General features: G+C 33.2%; 1 protein-coding gene across 8 annotated transcripts in view; it reads right to left on the bottom strand.

Moving 5' to 3' along the window:
* LOC115209821 (anion exchange protein 2-like) overlaps positions 1 to 17,487 on the bottom strand; it is a 721,610-nt gene that overhangs the window by 25,826 nt on the left and 678,297 nt on the right. For all 8 annotated transcript variants that reach the window (XM_036505450.1, XM_029778381.2, XM_036505461.1 and 5 more), the window contains 3 exons: positions 16,583 to 16,879; positions 13,022 to 13,214; positions 1,313 to 1,519 (listed from right to left, as the gene is read on the bottom strand). In XM_036505450.1, coding sequence (XP_036361343.1) covers positions 1,313 to 1,519; positions 13,022 to 13,214; positions 16,583 to 16,879 — 697 coding nt within the window. The remainder of the gene's footprint in view (positions 1 to 1,312; positions 1,520 to 13,021; positions 13,215 to 16,582; positions 16,880 to 17,487) is intronic.

Raw genomic sequence — 17,487 nt, 5'->3', positions numbered from 1 at the left:
TCTCTACTATAGCCTCGGACTGACCAAAGCCTTGTGAGTGGATTTGGTAACTGAAAGAAGCCTATCGTATATATATATGTATCTATTTGTGTGTCTTTGTTTGTCCCCCCAACATAACATCGCTTGACAATCGATGCTGGTGTGTTTACGTCTCTGTAACTTAGCGGTTTGGCAAAAGAGACTGATAGAATAAGTACTAGGCTCACAAAGAATAAGACCTGGGATCAATTTGCTTGACTAAAGGTGGTGTTCTAGCATGACTGCAGTCAAATGACTGAAACAAGTAAATGAATAATAATGGTGATGATAATAATAATAATAATAATAATAATAATAATAATAATCCTTTCTACTATAGGTAAAAGGCCTGGAATTTGTTGGGAGGAGTCTAGTTGATTACATTGACCCCCCTCCCCGCAATACTTGACTGGTATTTATTTCATCAACCCCAAAAGGCAAAGTCGACCTTGGTGGAATTTGAACTCACAATATAGCGCAGGATGACATGCTGCTAAGCATTTTGTTCAGTGTGCTAATGACTCTGCCTTAATAATAATAATAATAATAATAATAATATTAGCAAAATGTGGAACCTGAAGACTAAAACAATACCTGTTGTCATAGGTGCCCTGGGAATGATAGCAAAAGGGGCTGATTGCTACCTAGCTCAGATACCAGGAAACCCCAAAATGGCAGAAATTCAAAAGATAGTGCCCATGGGAACTGCTCATATCCTACACAAAATACTTTCTATGTAATCTCAAGTTTTAAAACAAACATAATTTTCTTATGGTTTCTTAAACATTCACTAGTACAACACTAAGTACAAAACCAAATATATGGCACCCTAGGCATAACACCAACATGAACTTCCAACTTGTTGTCTCTTGAGGTCTCTGGGTGAGACTTGGAGCCAACTTGTACAAATGTAAAGCAAAAGTCAAACATAGAATAATAATAATAATAAATATTATTATTAATAATAATAATAATAATAATAATAATAATAATAATAATAATAATAATAATAATAATAGTAGTAGTAATAATAATAATAATAATAATAATTATTATTATTATTATTATTTAGACTTATAAACATATGAGCACACACATAGCCAAGCATAATAATAACAAAAATAATGGTGTCAGTTAGTTTTTGTAATAAAAGTTCTGTATAAAAAAAATAGAGTATACCAAAGAACCAGAAACATTTAACAATAGTGAATTGTTTGTCCAAAAACTAATTATTGTTTATGACATATGTTGACAAATTGAAGGACGTAAAAAGATATAAAGAAGTGAGACTTACCTAACAACCCCCCAAAGGCAATACATGGTGACAAACATGCAAAGAATATAAAAACAAAGGCGGCTAGACATTGTAAATTCAATGAATCTGTTATATCACTTCGGTAATATGGATAACGGCGCTTTATGTCATTTATGAGCCCTCCGAACGGACGACCAGTCCTCAAAAGTGGATCCAATATAACTTTTCCCTTGGTTTCTAATAGCGCTGAAATAGAAAGCATTCCGTAGTCAGACACCAAGTAGATAAAAACATATTGAGTTTTTGTTAAGTATTTGAAGTAATTTAAGAAATATATAACAAGGTTGATTAATTGTTCATCTATTGACTAATTGAATTTGTATTATAGTAGTTTTAGTAGATTTGGTTCATAGTTTATATCTATATACCGGATTTTGTCTGTTATTAGGCTTGGCTGTGAAGTGTAGGCATGGCATTGTGGTTAAGAAGCTTGCTCTCAAATCAAGTGGTTGCAGGTTCGGTCCCTCTGCATGGCACTTTGGTCACGTGTCTTCTATTACAGCCCTAAGCCGACCTAAACCATGGGAGTGGATTATGGTAGATGGAAACTGAAAGAAGCTCACTGTGTGTTTGTATGTGGGGGGGGGGGCATGTTTGAGTGTACCTTTGTCTTGACAGTATGGCTGTAAAAACAATGTTGCTTATTTCCAATCTTCCTCAAAAACATGTAAGGCCATGGGGAAATATTACCTTGCCTGGAGATAGGTGAGGGTTGGCAACAGGAAAGGCATCTGACCATAGAAAATCAACCTCAACAAATTCCATCTGATCCATGCAAGCTTGGAAAAGAGGATATTAAATAATGATCATTGTCCCTAATGCCAACAGCTATTTGTAGAATAGAATATGTGATTCATGCTGAGTTCTTTGAATGCCTTCATTACTCTATGACTAATTTATGTGACTGTCTTTTTGTAGTAACATGCTATTTTTTCATTTTTGAAGGAAAAACAAAAAAACAAAATGCCATTTTACAAATGAAAATATCTCAGCTGTGATGCAAGCCAGAGTAGAGTGAGAAAGAGTTACAAAATATTTGGTAATTATTACATATATTCTACTATAGTTTCACTAATGCTTTCTTCAAAGTTTTATTTACATAACACTTGTATCAGAATGTACTATAGAAACTGGAATATGTGCCGAAATAATTTGTTTTTTCAATTTAAGAAAAAAAAAAAAAAACTATAGAGAAACCTTTCATAGTAATACAGAAACTCTAGTAATTAATGAATTGAAAATATGAACCGGTATGATTACAGCAACAATATTAGGGGTGCAGCTATGTGGATGCTGATGATTTGACATGGCTGACTGGACATTCAACCAGTATGATAGTATGTTCTGGTACTTGTTTGATAGACAGGTAGGTAAGTGGGTAGCTAGAGAGAGAGAGAAGGAGGGAGAGAGAGAGAGGGAGGGGAGAGAGAGAAAGAGAGGGGACAAGAGAAACATTGAAATGTCTGAGGTCAAATAAGTCAATTGTCGAAACAGCACTACCAAATAGGTGGTGTCAAAATGGCCGTGTCGAAATGTCTCATACCAATAATATTAGGGGTTCACTTTGTATGACTATTTGGTTTAAGAACTTGCAGTTTGATATGCTTGTAACTCATCTGTTACAGACTATATTGACACTATACGTACATTCGATCACAACTGTAACAATACTATAATTTGGCACCCTTGCAATGAATTCTCATATAGCATAATATTGTGAGAAAATTGGAGTCTAGAAGTGATATGACATAGTGAGTACACCAAAAGTGATTCTTAAGACTAATTTAAAAGACAAAAGGTGAGCCTAATTTTTTGGTCTTAAGTACAAAGTAAATTTATAATTAAACTGGAGGAGTCTTTTAAAATTGCTGACCTCTATATATTTCTGGTACTTAGTGTATTATGTTAGGGACCTCTGTCAGTGAAAGTTGACTGTATATTTGCACATATATGTGCAGGCTTATGCAAGACATTTTGAAGAAGACCGACAGTTGTACATATATATATATATACAAGTGTCCCCTTATCATACAGCTGATATTTATCCTAGGAAATGGCCCTTGGTTTGGGTTCAGACTAATACATCTCAGTACCAGTGTCCCTGCAAACATTGCTGTCAGAACATAAAGAGCGGGAATAGATATCACAAAACATCTTACCTGGCTCCTTTAGCAGTTCTGCCAACCTACCAACCCAGGTTAATACTTATTGTAGTAACTTTTGAAGGTATGCACCCTGTTATGGCAATTGGTGCTGTAAACACTAATTGATATTACTTAATGACAGGTTTAACTTACTCAGAGGAGAGTTATAGCAATATAACAGATAATTTACGATGATCTAAATTTCAGGCCTCTTCCCATCTCTTCAAGCCTAGCGCTCTGCTATTTTAACATTTTATTTTTACCCACTCCTTGTTCTTTTGATCTCTGAGGATTCACCCTTCTTAATAAATACATTTTCATTCACCCTTCTCAAATAAATAGTTTCATTTTCTTAGTAATTAATTACCCTTCCTGATTACTTCCTCTATAGTCACTTGAAAGCACTTTTTATTTTTGTAGCCTGCCACTGATGTCACTGCTAGCCACCTTGACTCTATCCACACCAATCTCAAGAGAAATGAGCTTCCTTGACATCTCACTTCTTCATCAACCCAAAACTACATTTAATAGTATAAAAAACATATGGGCATATTAGATGCACCCCAGGGTCAGCAGCACATATTCATGAAAAATGTTTTTAGCGCATAAAACCTAGTTTAGTGCAGCTCCAGAAAACAGCATTACTAGGGACAGCTAAGATATTTAGTAAGGTTCTTGGCATCTAAGGCTGCTTGTTGTAGCCCAAAGTTAGGAATTTCCTTCTCCAACAGTCTAATTCATTGTGTGTATATGAAATAATAATAATAATGATAAAGATGATGATGATGATGACGACGACGATGTTGAATGTCTTCCAATATAATTAACAACCAAATATCAAATCTTATAATGTGCAGAAAGAGACTCTGTGAGACATCTGACAACAGGCTGCTGTCTGCTCTCATAGAATCAACCAGAGCAAACAAAACTGAGTGCTCTGAGTAGTAAAACAACAACAATAATAAATATCATAATTAAGGAATTAAGTTATGGATTAAAATTAGCCAATAGTAGCGAGTGTCAGGGACAAAATTAGATTATGAGAGGCCAAATTTTGCATTAAGGACTCAGGGTGATTTTCTGACACATTTTTTTTTTTGAAAAAAACCCCCCAAAAAACGTTTATCTGTGCCATCAAATAAGGTAATTTCTAATGGTTCCTGGCAAGCTTGTAATTCTCTAAATTTATTCCAGTGAGTCCCGCTGTCTATCCACTAAAGATGACAATTATGCAAGATCATTAGCAAAGAATTGTCTATTTAAGTTCTGCTAAAAGTGGATTTTTTCAACAAATTTTGTATCTTTCCCTGACTCAGTCCACAGCTAACAGAAAAATAAAATATATCACATTTGACTGCCATCATAACTGCACCCTTCGTATTTTCATTCTTTTTAAAGAATCCAGTGTTTAGTGGGGCAGCTAGTATACTTTGTTAATTGGTACTGTAGGTCAAAGCTCCCCCATGTTCAATTGTCTTTGATATGAAAATAGTTTTTTCTACTTTAGGCACAAGACCTGAAATTTTGGGGGAGGGAGGCCAGTCAATTAGATCAACCCCAGTACACAACTGGCACTTAATTTATCAACCCTGAAAGGATGAAAGGCAAAGTTGACCTCGGTGGAATTTGAACTCAGAACATAAAGACAGACAAAATACCTATTTCTTTACTACCCACAAGGAGCTAAACACAGAAGGGACAAACAAGGACAGACAAACAGATCAAGTCGATTACATCGACCCCGGTGTGTAACTGGTACTTAATTTATCGACCCCGAAAGGATGAAAGGCAAAGTCGACCTCGGCAGAATTTGAACTCAGAACATAACGGCAGACAAAATACCGCTAAGCATTTCACCCGGCGTGCTAACGATTCTACCAGCTCACCACCTTCTTTGATATGAAAATAGTTCCACATATTAAGACTTATTGAAACCATCAATGTAGTTGGACCATTACAGAATAATACTATATATAGATTAAACCTTCAAAAAGCATTTGCTATATATATATCATTCTTTCAATACATTTTCAATATTTTTAATACCAATATCACAAAGGAAAGGTGAAAAGAAATGAACCAGTATTTCCTCATGGACAGCTGTGTGTTGCTCTTTGAAGAGAACATTCACTTCCTGATGTAAAGATAATAAGGTAACTCTCTAAACAGAACAGATGAGAAATGTATAACAAAGAGTATAGTTTTCAAAGATGCTCTTTCCATGGTCAGGACCTTCAGTACTACATGTGGATTTACATCATCTCAAAAATCCAACGCTTCAGGCAAAATACATAAGAAATGACAGGATTCATGGATGTCTATAAACATCCAACAATCTTATAGTTTTCAAAGCAACTGTGGAATTTCCACAATTACCACTAGTTAGATTTATTAGTGTATTAATCCAATTTAAAAAAAAAAGAAAACAGCAATGATTTTACGGCTGAAAGATGGACAATTGAAATCAAGAGTAAGTGCACTATGCTGTGAATTGAATTTGAGAAAGAAAGTAAACTTGTATAAAGAAAGTCAAATAAATTAGAAAACAGAAATTCATGCTTATTATGCAAGAACATTCATAAAAATTGTGTAGTTATGTGAAAACATGGTAGAAATAATCAGAAATGGGCAATTTGCATCCCTATATGACTTTTGTATGGCATGCATAATGCCATGAATATATATATATAAACATAACTTTCTACTAAAATTTTGGCCCAAAATCTTTAGCTCTAACTCTGTTACTTAAACAATTGCATTTCTTTTTTTTTCTCACTCACTCATGCTTTTTTTCAATCAAATGTTATAATTTACTTTGATTCATATATATATATATATATATATATATATATATATATATATATATATATAGATAGATAGATAGGTAGAGAGATAGATAGATAGGTAGAGTGTTTGCTGTGTATATGTGAGGTTGTTTTAAATTATCATTTCAGAGGGGCATCCTGACTTGTGATGAGCAACACCCATAAGGTGACTGGAATATCTAGAGTAAAGTTGAAAATGTTTTAAACTGATTTCAGGGACTTAGAAGAGAGTGTCGGGTAGAGAAAGTATTAATGAGATGGTAAACATAATGTTAACATCAGGAAATAATATAAACTCCTTGTAAAAGTATTAGTATAATATCAAGGTAAGAAACTGTTACTATGAATATATGTTGTAAAGATGTCATTGGTATGTTATTATTGGTGCATGCTTTTCAATTGGCTGCTACATGCAACTGCCTTAAGCTTGAAGCATGATAGCCTTGGTTATTCATTGATGTCAAAGACTACATCCATAAATGTGCTAAATATGCAGAGATGAAGAATTTTCGAAAAAACAGGCTTCATTTGTGACCCAAGGAGTGAGGTCCTTGGATTAATATACATATGGATCATGCTCAAGTTAATAATATCTGTTTGATGCTTGTCCTAGAGGATACCTTTTCAGGATGGTCAGCTCAACCATAAACAGATATATATACTGTATCTTGGGCCTACGGTGTTGTTTTAATGAGATGATACAGCTAAAGGAAAAGAGAACAAAGATATGAAACAAGAGAAAGTTTAAGACAAAACCAACAAATAAGAAGAGTTTGCATGAATGAATACCATTGTGTAAGATACCTTAACACAAATATGCCCATAAAACAATGAGGTCTTAAAATTTCACTGTATTTAGATTAAACATTATGGTAAGCTTTCACAATCTGGAAGAAAAGGACAATATTCAACTGTTAGCTACAGGAGTCTACCTATTGAATATTTCATATGCTCAGTCAGTTGCTTCCCAGTGAGATCATGTCCAAACAAGCAGGAGCAGGTTTTGCATTGCGAAAACACAACCAGGGTTAAGATGTCAAAGAGATATATATGGGTCAAGGTGTCAAAGAGAAGGCCAAGAGAAACCCAGAAAGAACATGGATGGAAACAATGAGCTGATTGTATATATAAAGAAGTGTGATAAAATAATATGAACAAAGAACAGTGAGGAGAATACAGAGAGGGGAACCGAATATGATAAGAAAACATGAATGTATAACAGTTGTGTAATATTATGAGAAATATTCAAAGAAGGCATCAGAAATGATTCTGTGCTCCTACAGTGCAACATCTGAATGAACAAGTTGATTTTTTTTATCCCCTTAACCTTAATCTGTTATCCAGCTAAGTATCATAAAAATAATTAACATAATTCTTTCTACTAGAAGCACAAGGCCTGAAATTTTGAAGAGAAAGAGCTAGTTAATCATATCAACTCAAGTGCTCAACTGGTATTTGTTTTATAGAGCCTGAAAGGACAAAAGGCAAAGTCAACCTCAGTGACATTTGAACTCAGAATGTAAAGCTGGCAGAAATGTTGCAAAGCATTTTGTTTGACGTGGTAACGATTCTTCCAAATGAAAGAATGTTATGAAGATACATAAATTTATGCATCTTACTAAGAGTAAGAAAATTTATATAACGTGAAATTTTTACAAGTTTTGCTACTTATTATCATAATGTATTATTGTCTTATTGAATTAAGCATGCTTTGGCTAATTAGTATTAAATAATGTAGCATTAAACAGGGTATTACATATTACTGGAATAAGACAATGTTCAGCCTTCATTAAACGTTTCATGTGTGTGTGTGTGTGTGTGTGTGTGTTTTAAGCAGAAACTTCATAAATTAAGTTTCATGTTTTGCCAGTTCTCAAGCAATTTTGTAATGAAGCTATTGATTATAAATGTTATTGACAGAAAATGTTTTGATTTGGTTTTGTTAGCCATTTTGAAATATTTCAACCAAAAAATCGAAATTTGACAACAATATTGACTGTTGGATGCATATCAATAAAAGAGGTTTGATTTGTTTGGAACATGTATAAATATGGTATAAATATTATTAAGAATTGCACCATTGGGAATTTTAGAATATTTCCATAGATATTTCGATTCATGTTGACAAAAAGACATTATCTCTGAAGTGACATGTTTTATATAGAATTCCTATGGAGCAATATATTTGATTTCTCTGAAATGTAAAGATTATAGCCACAGTTACTCTGATTATTAGGTCTGGCATGTTCTAATATCTTCCAAATAATTTTGCAGCATTTGATACAGTTATATTTTGAAGACCAGATGTAGGTTGACAAACGTGTGTCCAAAGATGTTACTGGGTTTCTGAAAGTATGTTTAAAATGATTTTCAGTCAACCCAATATAATCCTTAAAAACTGAATAATTTGTGTTATATATACTTTCACTCAATAAACTATTGTGTTCAAAGGAATACATTATTTAATGAGAATTTGAAACAACTATGTAACGGGAATAACTGGATGTATAAAGCTATTCGAAATGTTTGCTATTTCTGTAGCAAAATTACTTGTACACCTATAACTTAATTTGACTTTATTTCCATTTAAAAATCATATAATATCTATGAGCATTTTTGGAAAGTACTTTTACATTAAAACTGATTGGAGCATCAAGTTAAACAATTTTACATTCTCTATTGTTCTTAGTGTCTTAGTATTAATATTCATATTAGTTTTATAATAAATTTTATCTGTAAAACTATTGTTTAAATACTTCATAATAATAAAGGGCTGCTTTGTTGAAAAACAACAATCTGTATGAAATACTATTATTATTGGTTTCAGTTATTAAACTACCAGCCATGCAGGGGCACCAAACACCATTCTAACATTATCACCAAATTATTAATAAGGGCAAGTGAATGGTTTGAAATTATATTTATTGCACTGCCAATTTCTATTTGGTTTCCTAAAGATATTTATTTCTGAACCGAAGGTAATTTATAAAAATATTAACTATTTGTAAATTTGTGTTAGTAATTTTTAGGTGTAAGTCTTTAAATTGCTTAACTGGATCTTTTCTGAATGTCTTTAACCTTTATCACACTGCAGGCGCATTATGTCACCATAGAGTTTTCTCCCCTGTAGTTGCAGGACAGTGGCAGGGGAAACAATTCTAGAGAACATGCAGTGTGTTAAAGGTTAACATTTCTATTCCACATAATAGTGATCCCATCATCTTGATGTATATCACATTGAAAATGATTAAATTTGATATGTAATAAATATAAGGCATAAACACCATAAGCTAACAAATTTCTGCTGAGTCTAGGCTGCCTATGACTACATCAAAAGAATTAACATAATTTTTGTTTTCACCCATAGATCATTTTGGAAAGCAAGCAATGATTTTGCATGCATGATTAATTCAATATGAAAATCACGAAATATAATTCTCAATATAAAATCATGCTTTTTGGAGCAAACAATTATTTATAGACTCAAACTGGAAAAATTTACATAGATGCTTGCTACTAATATTATTGAATCAATTGATAATGTAAATGCTGTTATTCCATAATGGTAAATCAGTCATTTGTTTAATTCTAAAAATAAAAGTGTCTAAGATAATTTTACTCAATATTCTCAACTCATTTTTGGTCAGATTTGTTAACTTACAAGATAAATTATCAATGATATTTTGTTTGTAGTCCTTAAATGTAGGTTTTTGCACATTTAACCCTTTCATGTATCTCTAACTCAGTATTCATTTCATTAGCCTTGAAATTAATAGAACTGAGTGTTGTATTATTACTTACTATTAAATGCTCACAACCTTCTTGATATTGTCAGGTGAAGTGGTCCTTGTTTGACAAGAACAGCAATGTGATGTTGAAAAACTTCCAAGTTTGCATCACTTACATGCCTCATGCTGAATAAAGTGCCAACCATAGGAATATTTTGCCATTACTAAAGATTTTATGTTTCTAAGAATTTTTCTGGCAAATTCAATGTACATTAGGTATGGCTGTGTGGTAAGATGTTTGCTTCCCAACCACATGGTTTTGGGTCCAGTTTCACTGCATGGAACTTTAGGCAAGAGCCTTCTAGTCTTTTACTATAGCCTCTGGCCAACCAAATCCTTGAAAATAGATATGCTAGACAGAAACTGAAAAAAGTCCATTGTGTATATCTATGTATATATATATATATATATATATATATATATATATATATTTATATATATATCACGTGATCACGTGACCGACCAGACCATCAGATGTTGCTACACATCACTGGTCACAATGCGTTTGCATTGTTTTAGCCTTTGAACGACGCCACCCTGCTGGCTAAGTGAGCAGGCCAATATATATATATATATATATATATATATATATATATATATATATATATATATTCTTTTATTTGTTTCAGTCATTTGACTGTGGCCATACTGGAGCACCATCTTTAGTTGAACAAATTCACCCCAGGACTTATTCTATCGGTCTCATTTGCTGAACCGTTAAGTTATGGGGTTGTAAACACACCAACATCAGTTGTCAAGCAATGGTGGTGATGGTGGTGGTGGGGGATACAAACACAGTCACACAAGCACATACAGATATATGACAGGCTTCTTTCAGTTTCCATCTACCAAATTCACTTACAAGGCTTTGGTCATCTTTAGGCTATATTAGAAGACACTTGCCCAAGGTGCCACAAAGTGGGACTGAACCTGGAACCATATGGTTGGTAAGGAAGCTACTTACCACACAACCGCTCCTGTGCCTATTCACACAGCCACTCCTGCGCCTATTTATATATTAGGTTGTCAAGAAAGTTCTTGCAGTTTTTAACCTTTAAATTCAGATGCACATATCTCGGCTCAAACAAAACTTTATTAACAAAATTATAAACAAAAATTTATTAATTTGCACATAAAAATCCTGCGATCTGGTGATGATGAAGTTGTTGAAGATGTGTTTGGCATTGTCTTGGTTTTTGAAGCATTTCTCACACAGGAAGTTGTCGAGATACTTGAAAAAGTGGTAATCGGTAGGCGAGAGGCCTGGTGAGTATGGCAGATGAGGCAGAGTTTCATAGCCCAATTCATTCAACTTCTGCAGGGTCAGTTGTGTGACGTGCGGCCGAGCGTTGTAATTTAATGAAAATTAATTTGAAAATACATAATTTAAAACTAAAATTTAAAATTCCACAAGAACTTTCTTGACAACCTAATATGTATATACACGCACACATACATGTATATGTTTGCATGTGTGTATTATTGTTTTTTACCGTATTCTTATTTCGACACTGTGTAGCAGTTGCAAATGAGTGCCACTGTTGTGCAAGTGGTGGTCCTTCCTTTCCAGTCTTCCATGATGGTCATTCAAATATATTACCTTACTTAAAAACAGGTGAGAGTCGGTGACAGAAAGCACATTATGGCATAGAAAATTAGCCTCAACAAATTGCACCTGACTCATGCAAGTGTGGAAAAGTGGACATTAACCCTTTCGTTACTGTATTTATTTTGAGATGCTCTGTGTTTCTTTCAATTACTTTAAATATAACAAATAACTTAGTAATCATTCAGCTAGTGTTAGGAACATAAATTGTGACTAAGGTTTGATGGAAAATTTTAATTCAAAACTTATGAAAACAAGATATTTGTACTCAGAGCCAGATTCAGCCGGGTTGGTAACAAGAGGGTTAAAAAGCAATGAAAAAGAAGTTAATTTCTAGAGGTCCTTTTTGCTTCATATCTTTACAAAATTTTGTTGGCTAATGCACAATTTTATCTCCATAGAAATAATTATTTTCATTAGATACTAAAAAGTACTTTGTTTTTACATGATAGAGTTGCAATTCATAGACACTGCAAATATTAAAATTTACCAACTAATAGTATCTATGAAGGGGTGGTCACAAAGAAGTGATTTTGCTTCAAAAGATGTCCAACCAACCATCCATCCATCCATTTTCTCAGGCACCTCCTCCCTAGGGCTCTGTCACAAACAATCATCATTGTATTTTTCTGTTGGATCCCCAAGTATTGCCAACTGAGACTATGGATATTATTGAACTATTTAGTTCTTGGGCTACTCTTTGGTCTCCTACCTCAAAAAAAGGTCCATAGCAAAAATTGGGGTTCAGAACTGCTAGTATGGATTTTGATTAGGTTCAAGACCAATGTTTGTAGTGAAAGGGGTATAGTTGATTTAACTGACCTATTACTATTACTGACCTGTTACTATTGTTTTATTGACCAACAGATGGATGATAGATAAAGTCAATTCTGTTAAGAATTTTCTTATAATTTAGAGAAGTGTCTTAGCTTAAAATAAGGCAGTAGCAATTATATTCCTGAGATGATAGGCTGTAGAGGAGAAGTAAGAGGCTTAAAGTTATAAAAATAACAGTGAGAAAGAAAATTATGAACTTCAGTGCAATTAAAAAAAATATGTAAACAAGAAAGTAATTTTAAGAAACCACAGCAGAACAGCAATAAGCTTCAGCAAATCTCAGTGCTTTTATATTGCTAGAAGTTGTAAAAAAAAAAAAATAAAAAACAACAAAAAAAATCAAGCAGTTTGAGAAAAAAGCTACAAGAGTTTTGGTAAGAATTCATTGGAGTGGTAACAAGACAAAGACAGCCAAGTTGTCACCAAATTATTCCAGAAGACTTACCGGGCTCGTGACTCCTTAACCAAACTGCAGCAGTTGTACGTACCCTCTTTTTCCATCTGCTTCTGTTTTTTTCGCAATCGTAAGTTTGCTCGTTTCCTAGCCATATCCATGATGGGTAGTAGAGTTTTATGGTCCCAGTCACCAGGTGGCAACACTATAGATTCCGTCAAGAAGTCATTGATGGCATGTAGAAATTCTTCCCTACTTTCAGCTTGGTAAGCTACATCATGGAAGTTCTAAAAATTAATAAAGAAATAATGGTGAAAGCCATTATCTAGCATAGAAGAAGTGATATTAAGACTGAGAGAAGAAGGCAAAAATGTAAGGAAATAAAGTAAACACACAAGAAATTGGATATCAAGAGCAGCAATAATACATTATCATTTTACATCCAATTTTTATATGAGTATTGGTTCAACATAGAATGCAAATGTAAATTTTGCTAGTAGTAGTGGTAGTGTGTGCATATATATATATATATATATATATATATATATATATATATATATATATATATATATGTGTGTGTGTGTGTGTGTGATATATATATATATATACACACACATTGTCTTGACATCATGTGATGTTTGTAAATGAGCATTATCATTATACAAGTAAAGCTGTCTATTTCCAATCTTCAGTGGAAAACATGTCTAGCTATGGGAAAATATTACACACACACACACACACTGCCTTGATTAAAAAATTTTAAATGCTCCAGTTCTTTACTTCACCAGTTCTCCATGAGAAGAAAGTAAAACAAAGATCTTTTAATTATTGAAAGAAATATCCACTTAATTTCTGTAGGCCTACAATGCTCCTACTTTCAGAAAAAATCCTTTCAACAAAAAAATTACATTTAATTCAATAAAAAAACATGCACACACACACATAAAGAAAGTTTATACTTTTTTGATTGAATTTATATAATTTTCTATTATATAAATTCAATCAAAAAAGTATAAACTTTCTTTAGTTTTTGCCACAAGAAAAATGTCCCAAAGACCAAAAAAATATGATAATACTGATTGCATTAGATTCTTTTTGTATTTATAAAAAATTGTATCAAATGTTGACTGCTTTGCTGTTTCACAAACATCTAATTCTTCCCAATAAACAGTTTAACCCTTTCGCTACTGTATTTATTTTGAGATGCTCTATGTTTCTTTCAATTACTTTAAATATAACAAAGAATTTATTAAAATAACTTAGTTATCATTAAGTTAGTGTTAGGAACATAAATTGTGACTAAGGTTTGGTGGAAGATTTTCATCCAGAACTTATGAAAACAAGACATTTGTACTATAGAGCCAGAGGTGGTTTCAGCCGGGTTGGTATCAAATGGGTTAATACCATCATTATAAATCTTTTAACTTTTATTCTTCTTTTAAAATTTGGATAATTTTCTGAAGGTTTTTGAAAAAGCATGAATTATTTCACTCAAACCTTAGAAAAGATCTTTGTTGTTAAAACCACCTATAGAGGAGTCTCTTCTTTGTTTTCTGAATTGTGTACCTGTAGCTCTGGTAACACTTTAAGGTGTTCATAGGTGAGGGTCTCACCATAATGAAAAACTCCTGAATATCACCTGCAACAAGTTCTTCAAATCCAATTTCCTGTAACATTTGTGTAAGGCTATTGCTGACCGAGACCATTTCATACTCAATCTTAAAGTCTTTCTGAACTACATTTGGACCATTTTCTTTTTTACAAACTTCAGTGAAGAAATGTATGATTAACTTTCCTCAGACATCTTCAATAATTACTAACAGAATGTTATTATTTTTCTAGAATTATTAGGTATTGATATTAATCATCAGTCATTGGAAAGGAAATAACTTTCTGATCCATAGGTTACAGTAGTGAAGAGGTGATTAGTTAAATGAAAACAATGAAAATCCAGATATTCTCACCTACATGTATTGAGTGCTACTTTCTTTCATTTATTCGTATAATCTATGTAACAGTTCCAATCTCTGTTGAGTACTACGCATAAACAAGGAACAAACTTTTTTTTTAAGAGATGTGGAATTATGTATATTATTTACATTTGACGGTTATTTGTCCTCATCTTGTTTGTTGTTAACAAAATGTTTTGGCTGATATACTCTCCAGCCTTCATCAGGTGTCTTGGGGAAATTTTGAACCTGGGTCCTCATTCCTAAGGTATTTTTCAATGTTATTATTATTATTATTATTATTATTATCATTCAGGTCACTGCCTGGAATCAAACTTAGAATCTTGGCGATAGTAGCCCATGCTCTTAAGCGCTACGCCATATGCCCACGGGCATCTTAGGAATGAGAACCCATGTTCGAAATTTCCTCAAGACACCTGATGAAGGCTGAAGGGTATATCAGCCAAAACATTTTAACAACAAACAAGATGAGGACAAATAACCGTCAAATGTAAATAATGTAAATAAGAAATAAACTGTTGAAGATGAAGATTCAACAACTTCTATATTCATTGAAAGACATCCAAAGACCATTAGAGAAGATTTAACACAACTTATTGGGAAAACAGAAAGTATGAACAATGTGTTGGAAAACCTCACATTTTTCTAATAACTTCTATAAAAAATTAACACAGACAGACCATACAAATATCTAAAAATAGATACATACTGGATAGGACAGTGCAAGAAAATAGTGATAATAAATATCTGTGCAAAATTAGATTTTTTTTTTAATAAGATATTCTGCTTTTCTCTCCTCAAAATATGACTTTAGGAAGGACATCCAGTCAAAGAAACTATGTCAAAGCAACACTTGAGGTTGATGCAGCCCTGTAGTTTGCATTGTGTCAAACCAGTACAGTTGGGGTGATAAGGTGAGAGAGATAGAGGAGGCACAGGAAGGATAGAGAGCAGCATTATATTAATGCCAGTGGATAGATCAGAAAACATGGAGATTGTAAGTGGGATGGGAGAGTGGAGGGAAAGATAGACAGTGACATAGATGAAAGTCAGAGGTACATAGAGGTGGTTGTAGTGAGTGGGGAACAAAGGTGATGGGGGAGGCTATTGGTGACAAATATGATAAGGTGTTGTGAGTGATAGCAGATATGAGGTGTTGAGAGTGATAGCAAATATAAGAGGGTATTGAGAGTGATAGCAGATATAAGAGGGTATTGAGAGTGATAGCAGATATAAGAGGGTGTTGAGGTTGATAGAAAATATGAGAGGGTGTTAAAGATGAAATATGGCAGTCCTAAGATGTAACTCAGAAGAAAGGAAGAGATAACAGGAAACAGAGAAAGGTGTGATAAATGGAAAATAGAGTAGGAAAGGATGATATTGAGAATGAAAGAAGGATTTTAAAAGGAAGTGATCTCAAAGAGAGGGAGTGATAACTGGTAACACAAAAGAAGATGAAATACACGCAGATTCTCTTCTCATATGATTACAGTAGTTGAATAGTGCTGTAGTTAGAAGAGTTATGGAGGGATAGGTGTTAGGAAAATGAGAGGTGGGGAAAGCTTGGCAGAGACATGGCCCAGTGAGTGTATAGGCATAAGCATAATGCTTTTAAGACCTCACTTTTAGCACATACACTTACACATAGACATATATAATTTCTTTCGTAAAAAGTTAATCCTTACCTGATTTGACATAAGAGTGGACAGTGAGCGGCCAACTTCATGGTAGTCCATCTCTCCATTATCTGGACCAAGTAGCACAGATACAAAACGAGTAGGTAAAGGAACCTCAGTAAAGTTTTTAATGATTTGACCTTCTGAAAGTCGAACAAAAGCCATTGCAGGTTTTTGAAGGAAGTCAACACATCCAACCATCACTGTTGTAGCTTCAGATCCTATTGGTATCCTTTTTAAAATGTCCTGAACTCGTCTTTTTTGTAACTCCGGAGATATCAAAGGAATGTGCGCATTACCAGACTGCTAGAAACAATAAATAAGTAAATGAGAAATTATTATTCTATCATATAATCAAATCAATTGTCATATAATATGTTAACAAATAATCAAATTGACTCTTGAATTCAGAAAAAGATCTGAAAATACATTGCATGTCATTCAATTTTGTTTTTTATTTTTCTAAATTTTTTTTCCTCCATTTCATTCAGCCTGGACTAATGTGAGGGCAGACTGAAATAATGTTATCATTTAAATAAAAAGAATACCAGGCAAATAATGTCCTAAGAAAAATTCTATGAAACCTATACAAGTGTAGTAAGTATGATAGGGCTGAATTGGGTAACTTCATCAATTTCAAATATAAGCAGGACTGGTTGAGCTTAAGGTAGAGCTGTAAGTACCTTAACCATCTCACTCTGAAACTATTTTGTTTTCCCCTTCTCTTTTAGGTCTGTATAAAATATCCCACTTACTTCCTCTTTTGCATCAAATTGTTTCTCTTTATTTGTATTTATATGACTTTATTTAGTTATTTTGTTGTTTCAGAAACAATCTAAAACAAAAATCATCATCATCATCGTTATTAATTTAATTATTTTCTCATCGACTTCAAGTAATTTGATGAAAGGTGA

This window comes from Octopus sinensis, linkage group LG1, assembly GCF_006345805.1.
Source record: "Octopus sinensis linkage group LG1, ASM634580v1, whole genome shotgun sequence".
NCBI classification, from domain to species: domain Eukaryota; kingdom Metazoa; phylum Mollusca; class Cephalopoda; order Octopoda; family Octopodidae; genus Octopus; species Octopus sinensis.
Note: the sequence above shows the minus strand (reverse complement) of the source record. Positions and strands in the feature narration are given on the sequence as shown.